Source organism: Dreissena polymorpha, chromosome 2 (assembly GCF_020536995.1).
Source record: "Dreissena polymorpha isolate Duluth1 chromosome 2, UMN_Dpol_1.0, whole genome shotgun sequence".
In the NCBI taxonomy this organism is placed as follows: Eukaryota; Metazoa; Mollusca; class Bivalvia; order Myida; family Dreissenidae; genus Dreissena; species Dreissena polymorpha.
In genome coordinates this window covers 140,473,672-140,500,946 of record NC_068356.1, presented here as the reverse complement: position 1 = coordinate 140,500,946, position 27,275 = coordinate 140,473,672, and the positions used below count along the sequence as shown (strand labels likewise).

General features: G+C 34.0%; 1 protein-coding gene and 1 long non-coding RNA gene across 11 annotated transcripts in view; both read left to right on the top strand.

The window, feature by feature from the left end:
- Positions 1-24,148, top strand: part of LOC127869215 (uncharacterized) — a 100,493-nt gene extending 76,345 nt beyond the window's left edge. For 9 of the 10 annotated variants that reach the window (XM_052411587.1, XM_052411590.1, XM_052411588.1 and 6 more), the window contains 2 exons: positions 20,455-20,590; positions 20,856-24,148. In XM_052411587.1, the coding sequence (XP_052267547.1) occupies positions 20,455-20,590; positions 20,856-21,211 (492 nt within the window). In that variant the 3' untranslated portion in view covers positions 21,212-24,148. Of the gene's footprint in view, positions 1-19,330; positions 19,801-20,095; positions 20,591-20,855 lie in introns of all 10 variants that reach the window. The other variant, XM_052411584.1, reaches the window with a different exon arrangement.
- On the top strand, positions 4,084-6,296 carry LOC127869220 (uncharacterized). The gene is made up of 4 exons (XR_008044479.1): positions 4,084-4,428; positions 4,648-4,697; positions 5,367-5,456; positions 6,242-6,296. It is a non-coding gene; the product is annotated as an uncharacterized LOC127869220 (long non-coding RNA).
- Positions 24,149-27,275: the final 3,127 nt, after the last annotated feature.

Genomic DNA, 27,275 nt, shown 5'->3' with positions numbered 1-27,275 from the left:
ATATCACTTATTCTGTTCAATGTATGTATAAATGATTTAGCTTGTATTTGAAATCGTTAAATATTGGTGTTAAAATTGATGGTGAGATTGTATGTGTTTTATTATATGCTGATGATATGGTACTTCTGGCCGATAATAAGCAAAACCTTCAAACACTGTTATATGTATTAAAGTAATGGTGTATTAGAAATAGCATGGATATTAATGTAGGAAAAAGCAATATTGTTCACATTCGTACAAAATATATTCCGAGATCTAATGTTGAGTTCACATGTAGTGACCAAGGGATAGAATATGCAAATCAGTATAAATATCTGGGTTTAGTTTTGACTGAGTTTTTGATATGGATGTTATTGCTAAGATGGTGGCTCAGAGTGTTATTAGAGCTTATGATTTACTTATTGACAAAGTTAACATAATTGGTGGTGTACCATACGATGTCTTCACGAAGCTTTACGAATCATTTGTTTGGCCAGTCATTGCTTACGGGGCGGCTATATGGGGGCATAAATCCTTTCCATGTGTAACAGCTGTCCAGAACAGGGAAATGCGGTTATATCTAGGAGTGGGTAAATACACATTACATCTTCGTGTTTCTGGAGAAATGGGTTGGACTCCAGTCCCTATCCGCCTATGGAAAGTGTTGGCAAATTACTGAGCCCGTCTTTCTACTACCAATTCCTCTAGATTAAACAAGCGCATAGCACTCTGTGCTTGTACCAAATCAGAAATATGTAAAAATTGGTTTTTCTTTGTGCGAAATCATCTATTTTATTGCAATCTTATACATCATTATGATGTTTCTAGACCTATATCCAACGGTGTTATTGCTAAGGACATTGAACAGTTTCTGTTAAATGAATATACAGTAGATTGGCTACTATAATTAACTCTAGTAATGGTGTATCAGGTAGAGATGGAAATAAGCTTAGAAGCTACTGTACATTTAAGCATAACTTTGGTGTTGAGAAATATTGCAAGTTAATAATCCCTTAGAGTCATAGATCGGCCCTGTGTAAATTTAGCTGTGGCGTTGTGTTCCGGGTATGGATCTATAAATAAAGATATTACGATGTTATAATTCTTTATTTCATATCGGTATGGCGAAGATGGACGGTGCGCCGATTTCGACATTATTACATGACAGATGACAAATCATTATACCATAAACCGGTCGCATAGCAACTTACATGATATATGCACTATACAGAATGACATGTATATGATGACAGAACATTACATCAACTAGCGGTTGCCTAACAATTTATATAATAGTAACATAATGAACATTATCCGATGACAGTGGATTTAATGTTGTAATTCTCATTCAAAGATAACAATACTGAACAAATGATAGTTTACACTTTCAAAATGCTAAGTTGTGGCCTTGGCTTGCAAGTTGTACATTTTCTACTTTTGTCTAGTGGTTATTTCAGTTATCACTATCATTGAGCTCATATGTACTTCAATTACCTTACACAGAGAACATACAATACTATGAGTAAGAATGTGCAATCAAATCTAAATTGTAAGGTGACTGTGTCTCTCATTACAAGTAATTGATCAATGACATTAATTATTACGTAATATTTTGTAAAAAACACTTACTGGTATTAATCATGACACAAATGACCACGTATCTTTGAGTATTTTAAAGTACCGACGTATGCATGCATCTAATAACCAAATACTATGAACAAGGAAATAACTATACATACATTGAATAACAAAGCATTCGACAGAATGAGACCTTTATACTGACTAGTTGTAGTTGGCACGCAAAATGATGTTTGAAGATACAATAAAACAAATATGGAAAACGAATCTGAATGACCATTATGTATTAGAAATAAAACTAACAATAACTCATTCATATATGGACTTCAAAAATAACTTTGATATGCTTAACAACACACACTATAATAACAACCATACTTTGTTGATTCCGTGTTTCTTGAACTTTACCATGATGTAGGAATCAACAATATATACAGAGGGAATGATAAATTGCATTTATTTTCTGAGATTAAATAATAAGTGGTATTTAACCGGCTTTTGGCTACTTAACAAAAGAACCAAACAACTACGTCAAGGGAAAACGCACCGAGCTAACCAATCAGAATCTACTTCGATAGATCCCACGTCCCCATATTAGGCGCTGATGTCCTTATCGAGAAACGGCATGGTCTGAACAAAGCGAATGTATGATTCCTAATTTACAGGTTTAAACACATAATTGATGATGCAGTAAGATGCTAAATAGCAAAGAAATAACGTTTTTACACAGCAATTAGCATAATACTCAAACAAAAGCAGGATATCGGAATAATAACCAATATGCAAAACTGGGTTAAAAGTCGCGAAAACCATGTGTTTACATTTCAGTCTCGATTGCTTAACACTGAGGGAGTTATGAACAAAATAATAACGTCCCGTTGAAAGTATATATCAATACGATATTAAGGGCAGAGTGTGGACAGAAAGTGAAGAGTATACGTTCCTATAAATAAAGAAATTACGATGTTATAATTCTTTATTTCATATCGGTATGGCGAAGATGGACTGTGCGCCGATTTCGCCAACAGTTGAACTACCGAACAGTTGTTAAATTTCTAAAGATGTGTAGGGGGTACTCATTACTTACCATCTACCCCGCCACAGTTGCTCCGATTCGCCTCGAGACAGGCAGGTATGAAGGTCTGCCTGCTGACGACGCTTCTGTCCATTTTGTAAAGATAATACAATTGAACATGAATTTTGAAACTCTCTCGAAGCTTCTATTGTTGGAACAGAGCAAATCATTGCAATAGGTGAGGTTAACTAGGTTTTTATGCAAATGGATGTGTTTTCAATGATTTAAATCTAATTAGTTCTAAATAACAAACATATTTTGTATTGCAAATTACACAATACAGCAACATTGTACTGCCAAATAGTTTAATTTTTAATCAAAATATACGCACACTTGGCATGTGAGAGTATGTTCTTCCATTTTGCGGCACACTCTACACCTGTCGGTATAAACCATCGCACATGATCAGCCCCTAATTAATATAAATAATATTTATAATAGTTTGTGCATGATGCATGGTGTAAGATGTGGAGGATGTGTCTCATTTAATGCAAATATGCCGTGAACTGTTGTAAGGGAATGGCTAAATTGTGTTCCGAATGTGAAAACACTCATTGACAATAGGCTTGACTATTATTAATATTAATTTTGTTTGAAATATGATCAATAAATTAGGGAAATGTATAAGTATCTAAATAACGTCATGCATTTTATATGTGTAAACACATGATTCAAACCATGTTTACATGTTGGCATATCTGTTTAAGTAGTGTTTTATTCCTGTTTTGATGTAAAATGGTCGGTTGAAGCTGATAAACTTTATAAATTAGTGCGTTGCGGTTTTCTTACGTAAAAAAACACAGCAACACAAGAACGACAGCAACAGGACTGTCAAGATGATTTGCGACGAAGAGAAATGCGTGTTTAAAAAAACACCAAAAAACCTTAGTCATTATGTTCTAGTGCGACATGCTGTACATCTAGTTCACTGTTAAAATATTGTATACACATTTGCTTTATAATCGTGCGTATTGTAATAAATGCATGTCAGCGCTTGTATTTTATAAACTGACATTAAAGAATTAAAAACAAAACAAGAAAACATTAATAATTGAAGTCATGAATTTGTATTGCGTGTTTGATGTGTGTGCAGTGTTTGTTTTTGTATAATTGCATGAGGCTTTTATTTCACGTTACGAGCGGGAATCTTGTTTTCTACCTGTGTCTGCAAATATAATTCACAACACGGTATTTTCATAAACAAGTAAATGTTTTTTGGGGGAGGATTAATTTATGTCAAAGCACACAAAGAGTAAAAAGAGTGCCGCCGTGATAGAGATGGGCTATTTTTGTTGGACGTTTCAAAGTAAATTCATGCAGTTCTAACAACTGATGCTTGCCATGGCATGCCATTGGTTTGAAAGATTATTAGAAAAACAAATAACGCAAACATAAGGCAATACAGGCTAGCAAAATAGTACCTTTATTACTTGCATGAATAAAGACGTGTTTGTATATATCTTAGTATTCGAACCCTACATGTTAAATCTGACGAGCAACACACTGTGGGTGATGCGCATTGCTACGCGCTGTAATATTCATATTCGGCTCATCGAGATGTCTGCCAAAATGAGAAACATTTTTCTCTTTGTGTCAATGTTATTTATCAAGTAAGCTTTTAAAATAGTTAATTAATGGCTTTTGTGCATCCTGTTTGATTGTTCAAGGTCATGTACAAATACATTAACAGGAGTTGAGGTTTTGCATTATCAGGTTTACCATCTAGTATTTAAACAGCACAATGTGTTATTTTGGATTGATCGAAAGTGTTGCAGAGACACGATTATTGCGAGAATGTAAGTGTTTTATTTTTAAATATCCTTTGATGGATATGATTTTTAATGCATTATGTTAACATTTTACGAGGAGGTTGCGATTACTTCTGTGAACTTTATTATAAATCTGATTTTTTTAAAGTTATGCCATTTTTAAACTGATGAATATTACAACCTGTAGATGAATTTGAAAAACTGGACACTTTGTGATAAAAGGAACTTATTGACTGTCTATTTTAGGATTCGGATGATTGTTGTGGCAACTTTGCTGTTGCTGCTTGTAACACCTGGTACGTATTGCTAGTGAGAATATAAATGTGCGTGCTATTATGTCGTTTTCTGTTTTGGAACAAACCAAATGTTGTCCAACACGATCTAAACAATTTTTTTAAGCAAGTTATATTTGATGTGCTGCTCGTTACCGTTCGAAGCCTGGATTCTTAATAAAATTGCATGTACAAAGCTCGTAAGAGAAGTCTATATATATATATGTTTGTTCTGAAGGTAGCTGTGTGTAATTGACCAAGAATTGTATACAACTAATACAGAGACGACAAAATATCCATATGTATTATTTACTAGTTTTTTCATGATAGTGTACTTATAATCGTGATTGCAAAATGAGTATTCATATGTTCGTGCGGTAACCCCAATTTGGTCAGTTGTATTTCAAACATTATCTTACATTTATTGTCCTGTTATGTTTAGTAAAATGTCACTTGCCTGAAACAAAGACTGGGAAAACGGAACTTAATGCATGTCCATAGAGGCTAATATGGGATGACACTTTCCGCCTATACATGATCTTCGCTTAAAACAACAATTACAAAAAAAGTGAAATGTGTCGTCCCTGATTAGCCTGTACTGACGTCACAGGCTAATCAAGGACAACAATTTAAGCAGATTCATTAAGAACAGTTTTCCGAGAACGAGTCTCCTATCTATTCAGGTGTTATTAGCGCTCCAGGGTGCGTCTGTACAACAGAATACGACCCAGTGTGTGGGGTGAATGGCAGAACCTATTCGAACCCGTGCAATCTAAGATGCGCGTGAGTGTTTACTGAGTCAAAAATATTTGCATCTACCTATTATAAACAACGAACACATTGTTTGACATTGTTTGACATTGATACGTTATCGTGATGTAGAGCTGTCCGAAAGGGAAACTTTATACAAATTATGTAGACATGTGTAATTGGAAAGTGAATCTGCATAATGACCAACAACATAATATACTGATGGGTAAAATGTTTCCATAAATGTTTATTTGATTTCATTTGCGATCATACTAGGTTATAATGTATAACACATTTAAACAGTTGTAAAACAATAACATCGATCCAACTTTACGGCTCGAGTGGTGGTTAGCCGATTAAGACATAACAGAGTCAGAGGTTTACCTGTTTCAAAGGTTGCTCCATTTTTGGATTAACGCCATCATCCTATTTATCTCCCTTACAGCAATTAAGCTCAAGTGAGCTTTTTTAGTCGTTGACTACTTTATCACCTCACTAAATCAATTTACCTTAAGAAACGATTTACCTCATCGACCGATTCACTAAATCAACTGATTTACCACAAATTTACGATTTACCCAATAAACCCATTTACCAAATCGCCTCATCAGCCCATTAATCCCCATTTACAGATTTACTGAATTGGTCGATCAACATAACTAATCAATACACCCCAAAAACATATATGCTTAGTTCATTTAATTACGATTGTTTGTTTATGTTCGTCTCTTTTGCAATGTTTTTTGGTTTCGTTTATTATCTAGTTATGGTTATTGTCTTCTGTCACAGCTCTAGTTATCTTAACTGTTTATTTGCAGACGTGTAAGGCTGAGTTACAGAGGGAGATGTAGGCACTGAAGAAGAACAGAAAACTACAAGTGAAGTCTTTATAGAAGAAACTATGAAAAACTATTATAAGAAAAGATCTTTTATATTGTGTTTAATAACTGTTATCTTTTGAAAATGTCTTTTAATACAGAATTGCAGTTCAGTATTCCGCCTTGTCGTTCACTCACTACTCTATATAAGTAAATATAAAGTGTAATTAATCATGAATCTGTTATATAGAGATCAGGTTACTGCCCAATCGTTTCGTAAAATATGAGGCTTATAATAAATAAATTGTCCGGCAAGCCGAGCCATTTATTATTCCTGACGAGTTAATTTTATTAAGTTAACCAACCCTCTTGAATCACTTGTTAAGAAGAAATACTATAATATCATCGCTATGTATTGCAGTTTGCGTTGGAATGAATATAATTTATGACGTTTAACGAATTTGAAATGACGCTTCGAGCACATACATTTAATATTTGTAAACAGCGTTATTTTGCTTTTGTGTTGCAGTTTGAGTAATATATGTCGGTTTCTATGTGTTTGTTTTGTTGATTTCGATTCATTTCAACCGAATATGATGTCTTCATAGCTGATTCCATGTTATATAACATACCCCCGATTATGGACTTCAATAAACACTCGCTGGCCTATTTATATAATGTCATATTATTTTATATAAAGCATAGTTGTATTAGGTCGATGACATCGTAAGGGTATGAACAACAAAAGAGATAGTTTGCTTTCGTATTGACAATCATGATGAAAAATAAGTTGTACGTTAAAGAAACATGAACTTTAAAATATGTGACATATATACTTCGATAACGTGCGATTGATACTTCATGTTTAGTTATGAATAATATATATATGTGTTACCTTTAAGTACTTGTAAAAATGAAAGAAATATTGATTATAGTGCCGTTCATTAAATGCATTTGTTTTTTATACACTCGTTTTGGCATGTTTATCCCTACAATATTGCACAAAAATATTCCTCTTCTTAAACAATACTTGTATGAACTAAACAGTGTACTTGTATCTAGCTAGTGGAATTAACGTTACTGGGAATAGAAATAAAATAATGGTATGGGAATATTTCGGATACATTCAAACTAGGGATGCTTAAAAACAGACCACGGCCGTTAAAATGACTATGTAGATGTCATTCAGGAACACAAAGGTAGGTAATAGTGGATACTTGTATGATGTTTTACAAATGACATTCGATCGACATAACAAAAAAATAACTATACATTTACATGAACAGAGTTAACCAGTGGATATATTTGTTATTTAACAAATAATATTATTCAGAAGAAAATACTAGCATTCAATAATATTTCTGATATTTAAGGCAATGGTCCTAAGTTTTATTTAATTCGGAGTGATCACACATAAAAAAGCGAGATATATGGATAATTTAGTATTTAATACATTTGATACTATTGGCGATATAATCTTTCTTATACATCTCAATTTTTAAAGGAAGCGATAGGGACTAAAACGAGATTCGACATATTCAAATTCACCTTTAGCTCCGCGAATAAGAGTTAACATTTAAGGTGTCATTTAAAAACGTTCAATATCTTTACAACCTATGCGAAAAACGTCGGATCTCGGACATTTCCGATAAAATATCATGAGGTCCGCTATCATTTCCGAACTGGCTGTCCTCGTGTCAGACCAAACACAGATGTGTAACACTTTGTTTTGGTTGAAAATGAAAGCAAAACTCCGATGCTGTTAAAATAGCGCACTTTGATATAGTGGTTTTACGATGAAATAGAATAGGCCATCTATGATGCACGAGTTATTTTAATATACAATCTATGTCAAACTGTTTGCATAAACAACATAAACACATAAATACACATTTTTTAACATTAAATAGCATTTAAGAGTCTTAACAGCATTTAGTGCCATGTTTCTTATTTATTGTGAGCATTTATGGTAACTATTAATGTGTAAAACGTGCGTTTTATTATTGTATTTAAAAAATCAAACTCTGCAAGTTACTCGTGCAGAAAGTAGCGCATAGAGCTTGAAGCAGAGTATCATTGGCTCGATACCAAGACCTGCCATAGTCATAATGTGTGCCATACGTGTGGGAAAAATCTGAACAGTTCAGGGATCAACTGTAAACATCTATTTTTAAACCTTCAAACATACTAATGTTTTTTTTAAGTGCATGAGTTTTAAGACATTAGGCAATGATTTATTAATTGTAAAAGGAATTAATTAATTCTCATTATACTTTCGAAACATTTTCCTCAAAACATTACTTTCAATCAGTACACATAAACCAGTTATAAAAATCAATATAAACATAATAAATAATCGTGTTTATTGATAATTGTGTACTGTGTATTTAAGTATATCTTTTGTCTATTATGGATAAACTTCGAACGTATCATTTTCGCGCACTACAAAATACAACAACAAACAAAACAACATCGCTTTTAAACATGCATGACCAAGACTATTTAATAAGTATATGAAATTAAGAGTGTTCGTAATGATGGTGCAAAATCATCTTTAATAAATATCATATTTGTTTTTGGATTTAAGCATTCAGTTTAATTGCAGGTAAAGAAAAACTCAGCTTGAATTTACACCGATGTTGGAAAAGAGTTTAGTTTTTCTCACTTTTATATAAAATACTATTTGTTTTTAGTTGTTCGCATGCGAACAACTAAGGTTAAGATCAAGTTTTGCCATTTGATCATTACCCTTAACCTTATCACTGCCTGCAGTCCGCAAACGCGCCGATAATTAATTAGCGTCGCTGTTAGAGTTCTTGAACTACGCTGATTTACAAATAGAAACATTATGTGAATATCGTGTTAAATTAAATAATTGTAAAAGGATCATTTATATAAAAAGTCATAAAACATTTTTAGCTATACGTGTCGCGGAAGAGTAAGTTTATGAAAGATACAAATAGTCTACTACGTGCTACGTCAGGCAAGTGGTATTTTTCCGCAGCACAGTTCATACCGAATCTGAGGATATTAATAGACGACTTTTGCGTAATCTCTTCGATGGCGCTTGACTGATTTTTGGTAGTACAGCGGGAGGGGGCGGGGGATCTGATATGGCTGGGAAATGTTCGGGGGTTCCAACAGACTGAACCCGAAAATAGCTCGAGTTAAGAAATCCCCACGTATCACCCCGGTACGAACAACGCCGGTCCATTATATCAACCAATGATAGCTTGATTTAAATAAAAGCGGTTGATACGGTGTGTGTTTTTGAAAGTATTATAAAATCACACACAGTCGATTCCTTTTTCGATCAAAGGAAGAAAAACGGAAATAACTCTATACAATTTTACTAAGTGATCAATAGAACCATTATTTTATAATGTAAAGCAAAAGAAATGTTAAAAGGAAATTGTTTTATTGTAATATGCATATAAACTATATTTCATTATGTTTCAAAATGATACGTAATACGCTGAAAATTAAGAAAAATCGTGACGATCGGAAATAAATTATTCATATCCGCATAACATACATTTCATCTGGTGAATATGCGACTAACAGATAACAACAACAACAACAAAAATTTCAACCTTATTGTAAATTGAATTATAAAAACGCGTATTTTTTAGAACTAATATTGTAATGCGGACGGGATATAGGAGTTAAACGTTAATATCAGTACATGCAAATGAATAAAGGTGAAAGGGAAATAAATTAAATGAAGCATTTAATTTCTTGCGAAAAAATGGGTCTTATGGACTTTCGGAGTACCAAGTTTTAATGTGATTTGCTTGAGAATTTAATACAATGCTGGTTAATACCATTACATTTATATTACAATTATGTTGTGGTTCTTTTTTTGTTAGACCCAAACCAAGCGACGGGTTAACTCACGTAGTGAGATACGATAGTTACGGATTCCGGATAGTGCCATCTATAATCTCGCCATTCTTTCATCAAGGGCGACACTAGACACACGGAGCGATACTTGATATTTTTCTCGACAGTCGCGGCGATACTTGATCTTTTTCTTGACAGTCCCGGTGACACACGATATTATTCTTGACAGTCGCAGCGACGCACGATATCTTTAACTCGATAATTATTTTATTGTTTATTTTGAATCGTATATTGTGTTAAATCTAAATGGGTTGCGTTTGCGTCCAAAGTAATGCAATAGCGAACAACTTCAGTGCCTTCGGCGCTTTGATTATATATTGTTCTTAAATTTTATCTTAAAAACCTTGACATATTTTATGACAAAATGAGATTTTCAACTTACAGCTGTACAATGGCATTGCGGGATTGCAAAAAGAAGAATTAACACTATGTATTAAATTAATATTGTCTTGTATTTCAGTAATTCTATATTGGCCGTGAAAGGAAAACTAACGTGCACGCACAATTATAAGGACTTCAGTGTATAATAATATTATTATTTCGTGAGTTGCAATAATAAAATATTCCACGAGTGACGGTTACATGTTATAAAACACTTAAATTGTTTTGCAACTACCAGCAGAATGTGTTATTAAATTACTTGAATGAATTTTAAGTGCGTTTAAAGTATGGGATCCATAATATGTTTCGATTTCGGCTTAAGTCGATGTACATCGTAGATTGTATTCGGATGTAAACGGCTCCTAAATCGACACAGTTCGCTATTACATCATTATTCTGTAACAGAGTGTTTTAACATTGAAGTTATCATCTTTATTAAAAAGAAGATGTTTACTTAATTTCATATTTGGTTATTATATTGATCGCCGAGTGTTACTGGTGCATTATCAGAATGATTGTCATTTCCTCCATAGAAAGGATTACCACAGAAACGATAAAAATCGTTGCATCGCCTGCAAAAGATAAATACTGTGAATTAAGTCAAGCACGATTGGAACCGACCAGGAAGGCACGAGCCTTGACGTTATAAAAGGAGACAAAACGTTTTGATGCGTTTTGTACACATCATCAGCAGATGTGCTGCATTATTTGTACGGCGGAACTTTACAGGTAACTCAAAAATCAAGTATTTTCCTTATAATATGGGCTGACATATGTATTAAATGACGAGTGTTGGATAGTTTAAAATAGTGTTTGTTTCACCGTCTATCATCACCACCGGAAATAGATGACCAGCGAAGCGAAAGTAAACAACACGCAAGAGGTAATGCTCGTGAAAAGAATAAGTTGTACCATTTTTATCGCGAACGTTTTCCAAAAACTGTGTGACAAATTAATAGTGGACATATCAAACTTCTATCTAAAGTAGTAGGAGTTCTTTATCAATATATTCGAGTGTTGAAATTGATCAATCATCAGCTACCTGGTACCGAAAGTTATGTTCATTGGGACATCTTCTTTCCTTTTGTCCGAGGAAAGTATACTAATTTTGCCGAATTTTCAATGGTGTGCAAATAGAATTAAAACAAAAACTGTCAGAAGACACTCGACTTTTCGAGTGCTTGACAGTATAACGTAAGCCATCATGGGAAAATTGTTCATATTCAATAAGGACAAGATAATATAGTCATATTCTAAGTGGAAGAAGACCATAATTGAAACATATTGATCCCTTATTTTTTAAAGAAGTTGTACTTTATAGACGATTCTGAGTTCAGGTATATTTTCTACAATCTATTGAACATTTGTGAAGAAATGAAACAACCTTTTAATATTTTATTTCAAGTTCGATCGCAATAGCTTGGGTGGGATTGTTGCACGGTCCTTCAAAAATGAAATAAATAAATATTTGGGTGTGTTGTTTACCATGTTTAAAAAAAGATATTCGTTTTGTGTGTGTGGGGATGGAGAGGGGGAATAATGTGGGGGTGTGGTCATTTATTAGATGAATTTCAAAAATAAGAAAAAAGGAAAAACAAAAAAAAATTGAGGGGGGGGGGGAGGGGGATTCTGGGGTGGGGCGTGGGGGTTAGTTCGGGGAAAGTCCATTGTGGTATGTCAGATAAGTGTTGTTTTGTCAAAGTATGAATCAAATCCGATTCTTAATTATTAGACTTTATAAAAAACTTTAACCAGTTATGCACCTTGAGCTACACAATTGCCTTGTTGCCATAAAGAAGTATTGCAAGTTTGACTTAATTATCTTCGATAGTGTTAAAGTTATAAGATTGTATAACAAAACTTAAACGGGGCGATCAGTATAGATCTCATTTGTGTTTGAAAAGTCGATCTAAAAAAGGGGGAGGGTTTCTTGGGTGAGGCGTATGGGATGGTTTGGGTGGAGTCTATTGTGGTATGTCAGGTAAGTGTTGTTTTGTCAAAGTATGAATCAAATCTGATCCTAAATAAGGAAGTTATGGCAATTTGAGCAAAATTTATTTATCTGACCTAGAGCTTCAAGGTCATTCAAAGGTTAAGGTCAAATTCAACTTGCCAGGTATAGTACCCTCATCATAGTAAGAAAGTATTTGAAGTTTGAAAGCAATAGCTTTGATACTTTAGAAGTAAATTGCATCTAAACACAACATTTAACAAAATATTCAAAGTTACTAAGTCAAAAAGGGCTATAATTCCGTACAAATGCCAACCAGAGTTATGCAACTTGTCCTGTACAGTGCCTTTGCTAGTAAGCGAGAGTTCCAAGTCTAAAAGCAATAGCTATGATACTTTAGGAGTGAAATGGACCAACACACAAAACTTAACCAAATTTTCAATTTTCTTAGTTTAAAAGGGGCCATAATTCTGTGAAAATGCCAGTCAGAGTTACATAACTTTGCCTGCACAGTCTTCTTATGATAATTAGTAAGTGTTGCAAGCGAGAAAGCAATGACTTTGCTACTTTAGGAATAAAGTGGACCTAAACACAAAACTTAAACCCATTTTCAATTTTTTAAGTATAAAAAGGGGCATAACTCTAAAAACAATGCTGACAGAGTTATGCACATCGACCTACACAATTGTCTTGTTGCCTTAAAGAAGTATGACACGTTTGAGCTAATTATCTTTGACTTTATAAAAAACTTTAACCAATGCCGACGCCGACGGCGACGCCGGGGCGAGTAGTATAGCTGTCATTTGTGTCCAAAAAGTCGAGCTAAAATCAATCTGTGTTTGCAAGCTTCATTCCCAAATTCAAGTTAGTACGAAAATATTTGGCTAAAATATAAACTTCGCTGTTTACGGCGAATAGAACCTGATGGAACGGCGTATAGCAAAATAAAATTGAATAGTCTACGGCGAATAATTTTGAATTTGGTATCCCACAATGTGAAGAAGGGGACCCCCCCCCCCCCCCTGAACGGGATTATTTTTTTCGGTGACATTTCCCCTTATTTGAGATATGTTTGTATCCTAATTGAGTGCAATTCGTCTATTTAGGAACAAGTGGAAATTCAGAAACAAATGAAACGCAGTACAACGATCATTTTAACGGGGTTCCGTTTTACTGAAATATGCACATAGATGCAAGACAAATGTGTATACAAACATACTGACGTTAACAAAAAGCCTCATTAAAAAACGTTTAATTTCCACGCTTTTTTGGAGAAAAATGACGTTTCATTAATACTTAAATCATCGTTTGATAGCAGAAAGTTTGTCATATCAATTAAATTTAAGAAATACATAAATTTAACTTTAAAAAACCGTTTAATTTCATCAGTCTTGGGATTATAAGGAAATCTTTATTCATTCTTAAATCTTATTTGAGAACGGACTGCTTTGCGTTGCAATATTATCAGTGCGTTTTTGTTGCTGGCTTATGCACGTGCTCCCCCATGAATTGCACGCAAGTCGACTTTAACGTAACCACTGCGTAAAAACGAGGTTTTATTGGAGCATTTGATTTTGCACTTGATAAAAAAATGCTCAACACAAAAATGGACAGTTAACAATTTTATGTTCAAGAATAAAAAAATCGAATTTAAGAAATTCCTTCGTTCTGCCTTTAAATTCACATATTTTCCGTGATTAAGTTCAGTTTAAAGGCCTAGTGATTACTAAGTACGTACCCTGGTTTGACATTTGCTAGTACTCTAAACCTGGGGGAGGGTTGTTGTTTTCAAAATTAATGTTACGTCAGTTTGAACGTTTAAATTGCCAAACGTCAACGTTAAATAGTATACTCTTATACTCTTTATTATGCCCCCTTCGAAGAAGAGGGGGTATATTGTTTTGCTGCATGATCTGGATTGAAACATTTTATTTTAAAAAGCGAAACAAGTCTAACGTGTTCCCGCAGTGTATGTTTGAATTATAGATCAGAACGAGTTTTTGCCTGAACATGTTATTTGCAACAACTACAAAATAGAGGTTTACTGCATAGGCGTGGTTCAAGGGAATGTTTTCACCATACTATTTATTTTATTATAATATGTTATCAGACTAGTGTTAAAATGCCAATACGCTGAAACTATTCGCCGTACATGACTTTAACTGTTCACCGTACATGACTTTTGCCATAAACAACTATTCGCCGTACACTACAGTTATTTTATTTTAATAGATTTCCACAAACACGATGGATGAAAAAACATGTAATCAAAAAAATAAAGCTGTTTCTTCGAAAAGTACCAATTTCAAACCGGTACCAAGAAGTCATAAATTTGTGTAAATAACGCTTCATCAATACGAATTGCAATATAGATGCACATTTTAAAACATATTAAGCTTTCTGTAAGATGCCTAACACGCACTGGTTATCCAGGAGCGAGTAAATTAAAAAAAAAAATAAGGTAAATACTCACTTCTCTTCATGGTTGGTTTGTTTACTTTCGCTTCGCGTGTCATCTATTTCAGGTGGTGATGATAGACGATGTATTTTCTCGCGTCCGAAAATTTAGATAATCACACATATTATGGAAAGAAAATATCCAAACCTTAGAAGTCACCCTAAAAATATACGTACTTCATCTATGTTAGGATAATCCTGGGTATAATGCCACTTTCCGACAAAATAGTGTTTGTTTGTAAAAACCACTAATTTAATTGCATAAAGTTATTAAAAGATAATGAATTAAGAAATGCATGTTATATTTGTGATGTTGTTTTACAAAAAGATATTCCAACGTTGAAATTTAACTACCAAGTATGAGCATGCTATTTAATATACCGAAGCATGAACTGTTACTGATTAAAATTCACATTATATATACTGAAGGCATGTTTATTATTATTACGTTGTTTATTCGTGGATCGTATAACGTATTCGAACATACTTCAACGCATATGGATCCTTCTTGTCAAAGTTTTGATTTTTAGCACGGGCTGTTTTCCTTTAAATTAAAATTTCATATTAAACAGGCATTTTCAACAAGTCACTAATTTTCAAAAGCATTGAGAATATTAATGTCATCATATATGACACCACACAGTTGTTATCGATATAATAACAATCAAAAACAGTGATATCCACAACTTAGTGGTTTCTTGACGCTGATTATTTCAATGACTTATCTACTCAAAGCTATTGTGTTCAACCATTATCTATACCAATCATACACCCAAGTGTATGTAATAACATGTACACAGCCATTGAATATGCTCGCATAAAAATATGCGTTTAATCCAAATAATCCGTTTCAGTTTCAGTTTCCAAGTGCGGTGGGGCAAATCTGAATAAAAATGCCCAATATGCATGTTGATATTTTCAAGATAATAGAGCCTTTTAAAACGTGTTATGTTCGAGGATATACGGATTGGTGTTATACTGATAAGTGCATGTAACAGTATTGTTATTAAAAAATAGAAATTTATCATATAATTGTATGAATTTAGATAACGCATTAAAATCTCTCAAATAACAAATAATACATATTGTGAGACATTAGTTTAATTGTCAAACAAAAACATACTTGTTTCAAAAATTCAATGTGATAGAAATTTATGCCCTTTCTTATTATATTATTATATTCCTTTGTCCCATAGGTGTGTATTCAGGTAGTTATTTTTTTTAAAACTGTATTTCAGGTACAAATTGATTCATATCATAAGCAACAGGTGTTTGTTGTACCTATTTTTTATTGATATAGTTATTTTGTCAAGAGATATATAATATTTCAACAAATTCTTATTGTTTAATAAGAATAGCATGTTCTGAAATATGTAAAGTACAAAGCTTGCGAACATAATTTTAAATATATGTTGTTTGTAATATTTGCGAAAAAGGTATGTTTTTGGTTATCGATCCATTGGGCAAAACAATTTTATTGGATAAATTTGGTTTTACCCATGACAATTTAGAACATCGTCGGCATATTTGAAATAAAATAACACCTACGATTCATGCACCCTTGACATCCGTTCCTTCTAGACTACAATTGCAAAGATCGTTTTGAATCACACATTAACACCAGATCAATAAACGGCAAGAAGCTTTCAGTAGTTTATTGTTTAATGAAGCCCTGATTTATTTTCATTTTTTTTATGAAAGCAATACATTAGTGTCAATTCAAGTGAGTATTCTATTCGGCAGTTAGAGAGTTATCTTTACTGTTGAGATTCATAGTTTATTATTCTCTATTCGGATATAAAATGCATGTTGAGTATTTCAAATGTGTCATAAAGTATGTGCTCCTTCAATATTTGTTCTAAACTTGATAAATAATAAGATAACATTTCTACGACGACGTGCGCAATGAAATACGATAGGAGATTGAAGAGAGCAAATAAAAAGCATATTGTTTTTGTACAAAATTGTTGCACAAAGTGTAGTGTTTAATGTTGCTTTTTTGGACTTAAATTTCGTATACCAGAAAGGTTATGTTCCGTTAACTTTCATAGAAGCAGTCCTTTGTAAAGTAAACTACTAATTAAAGTGAACTGCATTTATGTGGATGTAAAAATTGTTTTGGGATACTATGCAAACAATTGTTTTTGTAAACTTACAGGTGTTGAGAATAATAGATCATTTTGAAGTTTTGGAGAAAAGACAATTCTGAATAAACATCAACGCTTTGATGTGATAGTTGCGACGCGGACATCGCGGCCTTTTTATGTGTTTGGTGCAACGTTTGTGAATATGTTTGAATTGTCTGCAACAAAAATTATATTGATCAATGAAATTGATTTCAGATTATGCTACGACACAAAATGTGCCTTGGTACCTTGCTGCTCAACTTATAAGTCTATAACAATCAGAAAGCTCATCACGGTTGTGTGCAGAAATTTCAAATTTCAATACTTCTTAAAACACTTCAATTTTTTTTTTTCGATCAAGCCGCCGATTTACAAACACTAGAAGTGTTTTGTCGTTCGTTTTATGACACTCGACAGCTTGATACATAACTACACCATAAAACATACATTTGGCCGAAGAACGCGTCTTTATTTTGTGTCGTATCTTTTATCGTTTTCACCCAGTTTTCATTACAGTCCCGATAAGAACATTATCATTACGACTTCTTGTTTCGAACGGACAGCTTCGTCATGGCCGCGAGTGAAATACCAAGCATTGAGAAAAGTACGGACGAGGACGATGCAAGAAACTGTTTTGCGTGTATGAAGAGCAAACTTAATGCAGAAGCAGGACACTTTTGCAAGGACTGTAAACATTTATATTGCAACAACTGCGTGAATAAACACGACGACTTTTTTCAAAGGCATAAAATATCATTGGAATTTGACAAAGACAAAATAAATGTGGTGAGTGCGCCAATAAGCGACCATAATTTAGAGATATACCAGCGTGTAACCAAGTCGATATCAGAGGTAAGCTTAGAGGCATTCAAACAGGATGGTGCTGGCGGCGCGAGTTTTGACCTTGGAAAATGTGACGTACACAAGTCACAGGATGTGATGTCTTTCTGTGAAGAAGAGGAGCTTCTTTGCTGCAACATTTGCAATTCAACAATACACAGGTAGTATTATTTGTGCACATAGGCAATGGTAGTATTTATCAAAAACATCATTGTGATAACCACTGCGAGGTTTAGGGCATTATTTACTTGGACAATGGTACACAATAGCGAACTCGTTGTTATAGCATCCATTGATAAGTATTGAATATTATGTAATTTAAATAATTTTTGTCTGAAGTAAATTAATGTAAATTGGGAACATGGTTCACAATATACATAAAGATTTCATACTAAAATATGTTCTATCTTCTACGTTATTTATTTGCGTTATCGTTTGAGTTCATGGCCGTGTTTTGGAGCAATTCCGTACTTGAATTAATGTAAACACCTGCCCGGTCGCTAAAAATATATCTTCGATGTTCAGTAAATGTTCCCAGTAATTATTACAAAACTCAACGATCGCATTTTCTAGTTATAGAAATGAATTACTTTTTTTCAGAGCGTCTGCGATCCTTATTTATGTAGCCGATCAATGATGACTCAATTTGAATTAAAAAGTAGCATTTTAATTCCCTATGAATCCATTTAAACAATAGAAATATGACCAGATACATTTCTCAAACATTTCAAGATATTATCTTAATAATTAGGCAGATAATTTGACAACTAGCATCTGATGATCAATGTAATAAAAGGGACAATATAATTATTTAACTTATAGAGTCAATTTGTAAATTAATTTGACTGAGTTAACCCGAGTTTCATTCCCGAAAAACAACAAAGACGCAAGCATGTTTTCATCATAACGGTTATCGGAGCATAATATCGACGCTAATACGGCCGTGCATTATGCACATTTCATTCCTAACAATTTCTTTTAACTAATTATTGTTCTTCACTCGCAAAAAGTGGGGCATACACATTTTTATATCGATTAAAACATTATATTTATTTTACGTTTATAAAAAGAGCCTGCTTAACAAACAACCATTCAATTTGTACTTCGAAATCATAATCGTATCAACATTGTCGATCATTTTAATCAATGCGATAAATCGTGTCGCATCGAACATATCATTCATATCCTGCCATAATGTCTCGTCCAGACTTGAATTGCTCTGAATTACATAACATTTCACTAAATTGCATTGTTTGCCTTGTATTGGATTGTTTTACATTGTAATGTCTTGTATTGCATTGTATTGCATAGTATTGAGTAATATTATATTGCATTTGATAGCATTTTATTATCTTAAATATTTTCATAATATTGTTTTGAATTGCATAATATTCTATTGTTTAGTATAAGTTTGATGTTTTATTTTGTCAGAGCTTGCAAAGACATCGAAGAACTGCCTAAAGTAGCAAAGGGAGTGCATACGACTGCAGAGTTCTCTACCCTGCCATCCAGATTGCAAGAGTCGTTGTCATTTCTTGATCGAAAAATATTTGAACTTTCTGAAGAGGAAAAACTCATAGAAGACAACGCCGACGCGGTTAAGACAAATATACAGTATTGCAGGGATGAATTTGTTGACATCGTCGACAAACTGCAGCAGCAATCATTTGAAGCTGTCGAAATATTGAAATCTTCCATCACAAACGACATTGCATCTCGTAAGACGCAATGCGCACATTATTATGACCAGTTGAAATCACTTTATAATGTCGTAGGAACTGATGCAGTCGATGAAACAACAGCGTTTATTGGACTTACGAAGGGCAGAGCTTTATTATTGCGTACACGGATGTTATTGAAAGATATTGACGGAAGATATCGATGCGGTATTGTTTTTGAGCGTGCGTAGACATTTGTATTTGATTCATGGTTTAAAAAAATAATGATATTAATTCAATGGTTTTAACATTTTGCAATTTGAATCTTATACAATATATATTAAATGCTATGGCTTTAGTTTGAACAAGCAACACATTGACAAAATTTATTACATTATGATATAAATATTTTGATGCAAATTGTGTTTAATTACAGTGTAAGCGCAAAACAATTTCATCATTATGCTTGTCGTATTTTTAAATTCCGTATATTGAATCACATTCGTAATATATGTATACATTGCTTTACATTTTACAGATGATACAAACCTCCATAAGATGTTATCGAATATGCAAAACATTGGAACAGTCAAAGGCTTTGAACATATATTCGCAGTAACGGAGAAATCAATGTTTCACATAACAATTGATATAAGTAAATGCGATATATCAGCAATTTTGGAGCTGCCATGTGGAGATATTCTTCTGGCCGATGCTGCTAATAGTAATTTAATGCTTCTCAACCAATCCTTCCATAATCTGGCTGTCTACCCGCTACCAGATATACCGTTAGATATGTGCGCGATTGGAGATACCGAGATTGCAGTGGTCACTAACGGGCAAGTCCATTTCTACTTTCTTCAAGATGGAAGCCTGAGGTCAGAAAAGTCGATCAAGGTTCGCAAACAGTCATCTGGCATATCATATTTCGCCGGTCATCTGTATGTGGCAACAATATCGACCCTTATCAAGTACTCCATTGATGGGAAACAGGCCAAGCTGCTATATAAAGACACGGAAGCGGGTGGAAAAGGTAAAACAAACTTCTTAACACTGTTATGCTCCCTGGATGATTTCAGAGGGGTGGGGGCATATAATCGCATATTTTGTTTGTATCTTCGTCCTTCATCAGTCCTGTTACATTGTTTGTACGGGATCCTTCTTAGAAACTAGTGCCTTAATTACTTTCGGACACTGTATTGTTTTCGGACACACGTGTTTTAGCCTAACTTTCTATGTTAACCAATACCATATGTACGCTAAATGATAAAGGTAAAGTTTTGACAATTTCGTTTTAGTTACAATTTCCCGATGTGCAATCAGCCGTGAAGGTCAATTCATCTACGTGACTGGACCCGACTGTGCAGGATTGCTTGTACTGGACATCGTTGGAAACAAACTCACATTCGTGAAAAACCATGACATGGTATCCCCGCGCGGATTGCACGTTGCACCAGGTGGTCAGGTGTTTTTATGCGGGACAGGTTCCAACATGGTCCTGCAACTCGACAGGGAACAGAATCGACTGGTAAAAGTGGCAGATGGAAACAATGGGCTTTGGTCGCCTCAGTGTGTAGTGCTGTTAAATGGGAAATCGCTTCTGATAATTGGACAAGAAGCAACAAATAGCATCTTAGTCTTACGTGTTTCCTGAAGTCAACATTCAGATAACTAGGTGGGTATGGAACATAACGTGACAACGATTGATGCATCATTTCGATTTAATATTAACGTTTTTAATTCTTTATTACACGATATTAGATTTAGTAAATTTCCCTTTTCATTTTAAAGTGATTGCTTGTTTCACCTGAATAGGAATGCCATTATACTTCTTGCAAACAAATCGATGGCGAGTTTTGTAATTCCTCTATTTTTAACCCAAATGACCAGCCATAATACTATTTTTTGACGCGATTCGTAGTATAGCGTGTTATGTTTTTTTCTTACAAGTTATAGCAAATTTACAGTAGACATGTAAGCGATTTGGTTTGGTCCGTTTTTGCACGAGGAAATCGTGATAAAGTTTTAGGTTGTGTTTAGTCATTCTACCAGACGCTCTCACTTCGTAATCATCGACTTTGACATTAATAATTATTTTGTATGTATGTTTTTAACAAAAGAATAAATGTATGCTATTGTTTAAACATTCACAAAATGTACGTTACGGACGAGATAAATTCTTTATTGAATGAGGCCCAACATTCAGTTTGTGATCTGATACCTTAAATTGGGCACAAGTTTATAGCCTTCGCCGTCACTGATTTTTCTTGGTCGGTCAATTCACATTAAGAATTGTGTATCCACGTTTTCAATTATGTATTTTGCCTACGATTGCCACATTTTTGTTTTCTCGCATTTTGGTCGTGGCTGCAATATGCAAATATAAAGCAATTGTATGGCATTGTAAAGGCATGACTGTTGATTTGTATTTTATAGGTATTTCGCACAGACAATTTGAGAACAAGCTCGAACATGCATTATTTTGACACATATCTGATTGCCTCTATGTCTTATTCACTTCAGGTTTATTCAAATGCCACTTTTTGTTAGTGTGTGTATGTTGTATGAGGTTTGTGAAATATGTTTTATGCCCCCGGTAGGGTGGCATATACCAGTTGAACTGTCCGTCCGTCAGTCAGTCAGTCAGTCAGTCAGTCAGTCAGTCAGTCAGTCAGTCAGTCTTTCCGTCCGTCCGAAAACTTTAACATTGGCCATAACGTTTGCAATATTGAAGATAGCAACTTGATATTTGGCACACATGTGAATCTCATGAAGCTGCACATTTTGAGTGGTTAAAGGTCAAGGTCATACTTCAAGTTCAAAAGTTAAAAAAATACAATCCAAGGGAAGTAATAAGCTTTAAAAGGGAGATAATGTCTAAACCTGGCAAATGATTTATTGAAAATTTATTTAAACATCGCAATAGGTGACATTGTGTTTCTGACGAACACATCTCTTGTTAATAATATTTTTATCTCTATTTGGTAAAAATGTAGAATTAATATACAGTATTTAATTAGATGGTATATATCGTACATACACGGCTTCTGTTGCGTTTTTGTGTGTGTTGCGTTCATTGTGAATATTAAACGATGTGATGCTTTGTCTAATTAGCATGTTTGGTATATATATCAAAATGGAGATTTGAATATACCTTATTTCTCGTTTCTTTTATCTTTCAAGTTACAGGTTTGGTGTTGTGGTTTGTATGCAACCATTGAATAGTTAAATTATTAAAAAAATAACTGTATTCTTTGTTATGCCCCCGGTAGGGTTGCAAATAGCAGTTGAACTGTCCGTCAGTCCGTCCGTCCGTTAGTCAGTCCGTCCGTCCGTCCGAAAACTTTAACATTGCCCATAACATTTGCAATATTGAATATAGCAACTTGATATATTGCATGCATGTGTTTCTCATGGAGCTTCACATTTTGAGTGGTGAAAGGTCAAGGTAAATGTCATCCTTCAAGGCCAAAGGTCAAATATATTGCTTCAAAGCGGCGCAGTAGGGGGTATTGCGTTTATGACAAACAAATCTATTGTTTCTATTCATTTGAAATCATTCGATTCACTGACATGTTTGTATAATAATTCTAGGCCAAGTGTGAGGTTTTGAGATTGTTAAAACCGCTCTAACCCACCGAACTTTGAAAAGAGCGTTCAAAGGCAATAACTCAATTTATCTTCGTTGTTTTGTTATGTTGCGTACTTTAGTGTCTCATCTAGTTCGCCTGGTTAATGTCTCACATTTTCACAACTTCTTTTGTCACACAAAAACCCATATAATAATAAGGTTCCTCTCTTGTTTGTGTAGATAAAGGTTCACTGTGTGTTTATTTAGGAAATTTATCACTTTAATTTTTTGAAGAACATCATACTTCAAATATGTCCATATATATATTGCAACAATACATATTTTACCATTTTATTACCCGCCGGATATTGACATAACATCAGCTGTACAAACATTACACTGACATCTATAAAATGATCGTTACTGTTATTTGTGTTGTTTATGCAATATTCAATGGTTTACATATTAACATAATTGTCAAAGATAATACATATTATATCCTCTGTATTAAGTACATTTCTATTTTACAGTCAAATGCATGAAAAAGTGGTGGTCAGTTATTACTTCATGTATTGTTTGTACTTAACTTTTGTGCTTTGTGTTGGTTGTTTCTACTGAAACATTGTTCTTGGTATGTATGATTTTAAGAGAAATATTGTGTTTGGCAATCAACATTAGTACTGGAAAAGTTTGCTTGTTAATACTTATTTGAATTAAAATAATGTGTCCGGTATTTAGTATAAGTACCGAAAGACCTTTTTGGTAATCAATATTTGTACTGAATTTTTTTTATATTTCTATTTTGGTTTAAAATCTTATTTGTGATTGTATGCCTTGTATTGTTATTAACATAACATAACATAACCTACGGTGTAGTGTAATGCAATACAATTGTTCAATAATCATCCAATGGTTGTAACAAAGATATGTTAATTAACATATAAAGTATAAACGAGCAGAACATGTAACAGAAAGATAAAAATACAATTTATATAATATATCATAACTTTGAAAAGTATGTCATGCAGATTAAAAATGTTTCATAATAAAAGTACTTATAACGTAATGAAACACTTTTATATTGAATTAAGTATCAAGTAAAGTATCGAGTAGTAAACGCTTCGAGCAAATGTTTTGTCGTAGCAATAAAACTCTTTCCGACATCATTGTATAAAACAGATTTAAAGTTATTTAATGGTTTCCTAAAATGTACATTAAATATTTAAGTCTTATCTCATCATATTCGTGCGCGGTGTTACAATCTGATGAAACCAGTGTTGGGTGCGCATAAGGCTATATTGTCCTTATCAGGGTCCCTGGGTTATAAATTCAAGGTGAATGCACGTGTGCACTTGAACGCAAATAGAAACCGGTAATAAAATCTAGGTTGCCATCATAAACAGCGATGTTCATAATACGGATCTTACAGGAAATCTTCATCATATGTACCAACTCAGTGCAGGCTCAAATGTCACAGTGTTTATGTGTATCTTGTTGTGAGAAAATCGGGTTTAATACATGTGCGCTAAGTGTCGTCCCAGATTAGCCTGCACAGTCCACACAGGCTAATCAGGGACCACAGTTTCCGTTTTTTATGGTATTTTTCGTTTAAAGGAAGTCCCTTCTTACCGAAAATCTTGTTTAGGCGGAAAGTGTCGTCCCTGATTAGCCTTTGCGGACCCCATAAAATCGGCACACCCCTATATACCCGTATATAGGAAGTTACCCCCCCCCCCCCGGCTACGCGCCCTCTTATACATATTCTGTAAGCTCAAAATGAATAACAATTTCTCTTTTTGTAAACGTTGCTTGATTAAATAAACATTTGAAACAGTTATTTCGTGGCTTTTGCGTATCCTGATGAATTGATCAATTCTTGGAAGCAATTTAAAAATAGATCAACGTGAGAGGCGGTTTAATCTAGCCTTAATCCGGAGGATCCAACTTTACATCAGGTATTGAAAAAGCGCGATTTGCTATATGGAGTTCATAGGAATTGTTGAAAGACACGACTATTGCGAGAATGTAAGTGTTTTAGTTTTAAATAAAAATTGTATAAGTATTATATTTACGTTATTTGAACGTTATTCATATTTATTGAGATAGATGCGAATATTTCATTGATTTTCATTATATGTTATTTTCAGAAATCTAGTTAAAGCCGGCCGAGTTAATATTTCTCACAACAATTTGGTTTTCTCAACTGACCAGAATTGATCAGTATTCGTTCTAAAGCTTAACTCTTCCATACTGATTTTCGCAAAAATTGTGCCAAAAAATGCCAAAAGCATCAACAATACAAAACCTTATCATGTACAATAACGGAATCCTCAAGACTATTATTAACTTGTGACGTATACACTCTTTGGATCACGTGAGCGCCAATTTTGCGTGATTTCCACTTCCGCGCTATTCCAAACAAAGAAAAACTACTAAATCACAGGTGTCTGGCGCGTGACCAAGTCATTTTAACACTAGCAATATGTCATAAAACAACACTTTTCATCATTTTGACAAAATAGTTCTAATATATATATAATATATATATATATACAAGGTAGGTATCTCTTGACACAGGAAAATCACCTACATCAACATATAAACTCGTATTTGTTTATTATGCGGATAATGTTCGGCAGCTGGGGTATTTCGATACTTTTACTTTTGTACAAATCGGCACTGAACGTTCGGTCAGACGAGAGCCGACCTATCATTTCTACGAGTTTGAGAAGTGTCGTCTTGTAGTTTATCTTGGCAAGTAGCCGTTCGTGGTCATTTTTAGTCACGAGGCAACCTTTCCCAACAAATAATATTATATCGGAATTTGTTTGATCAAAATGATGAAAAATGCTGTTTTATGACATATTGATAGTGTTTACGTGACTTGGCCACGCGCCCAACACCTGTGCTCCGAGTATGTGCATTTATTTTCATTATTCAGGCGAGTCCATGCCTCGAGCGAATCACGTGGTTTTACATGTGACCCGCGCGTGTTTAAATTTAGATCATTTCTGTCCATGGACAGAAATTGAAAAGCCCTATCTTTGTACTGATTTTGGGCATTTCGTGACCGATTTTGACCAAAATTTTGCACATCTGACATAAATACCATCATATTTTGACTCATAATCACTTTTTTTGCGACACATATCAAAAAGGGAAAATATACCAACATCAACTCGGCCGGCTTTTACTTCCATACGATTCGTATTGCCAATGGATTAAATATATTTTCATTTTACATTATACCACAGAGCGAAATACAAAATTGACCATGTTTTGTCTAAGATAAGGATGACACAAATGCCGATTTCTCCTTTTACATCAATTATTTAAAAATGCAATTTTTACAGTGAGCCAAAGTGATTATGGATGCGGATGCTGTTTGTTGCGACAATGCTTTTGTGCCTGTTTAAACATGGTTAGTGTTATCTTATGAGAATATTAACGTGCGTTATATTAGGTCGTGTTTCGTTTTGAAACAAGCCCAAGATTGTCCAATATCTTGGAAAACATAAAATTAAAATTATAATAAAAATGTTATATTTAATGTGCAGCTACCGTTATGGGCATGGAATCATCGTAGAATAGTCTCTACATCGCTGAATACTTAAGTGTTTGTGCAGCTATCTTTTCCTGACCTAGAACTGTAAACATCTTATACATAGACAACATAATAAGCTAATGGTTTCCTTTTGATGTTTTTACATGAAAGTACACTCACCAGCGTGATTACAAAATATGTATTCCTATATTAATGCGTTTTTTGTAAAATGTTGTCAGCTGTATTTATCCCAACGCTTTTTGAAAAGCGTGGGGATATTGTGGTTATCTCCGCCGTCTGTCCGTCCGTCTGTCCGTCCTGGCCACTATCTCCTCCTACACTATAGCACTAGAACCTGGAAACTTACACACATGGTAGCTATAAGCATATGTGCGACCCTGCACTATTTGGAATTTTGATTTTACCTCTGGGTCAAAAGTTATGGGGGTTGGGGTGTGGCCGGGTCAGAGATTTCCCTCATTGTTAATTTTATGTCCTGTAACATTGGCCATAACTTTTGCAATATTGAAGATAGCAACTTGACATTTGGCATGCATATGTATCTCATAGAGCTGCACATTTTGAGTGGTGAAAAGTCAAAGT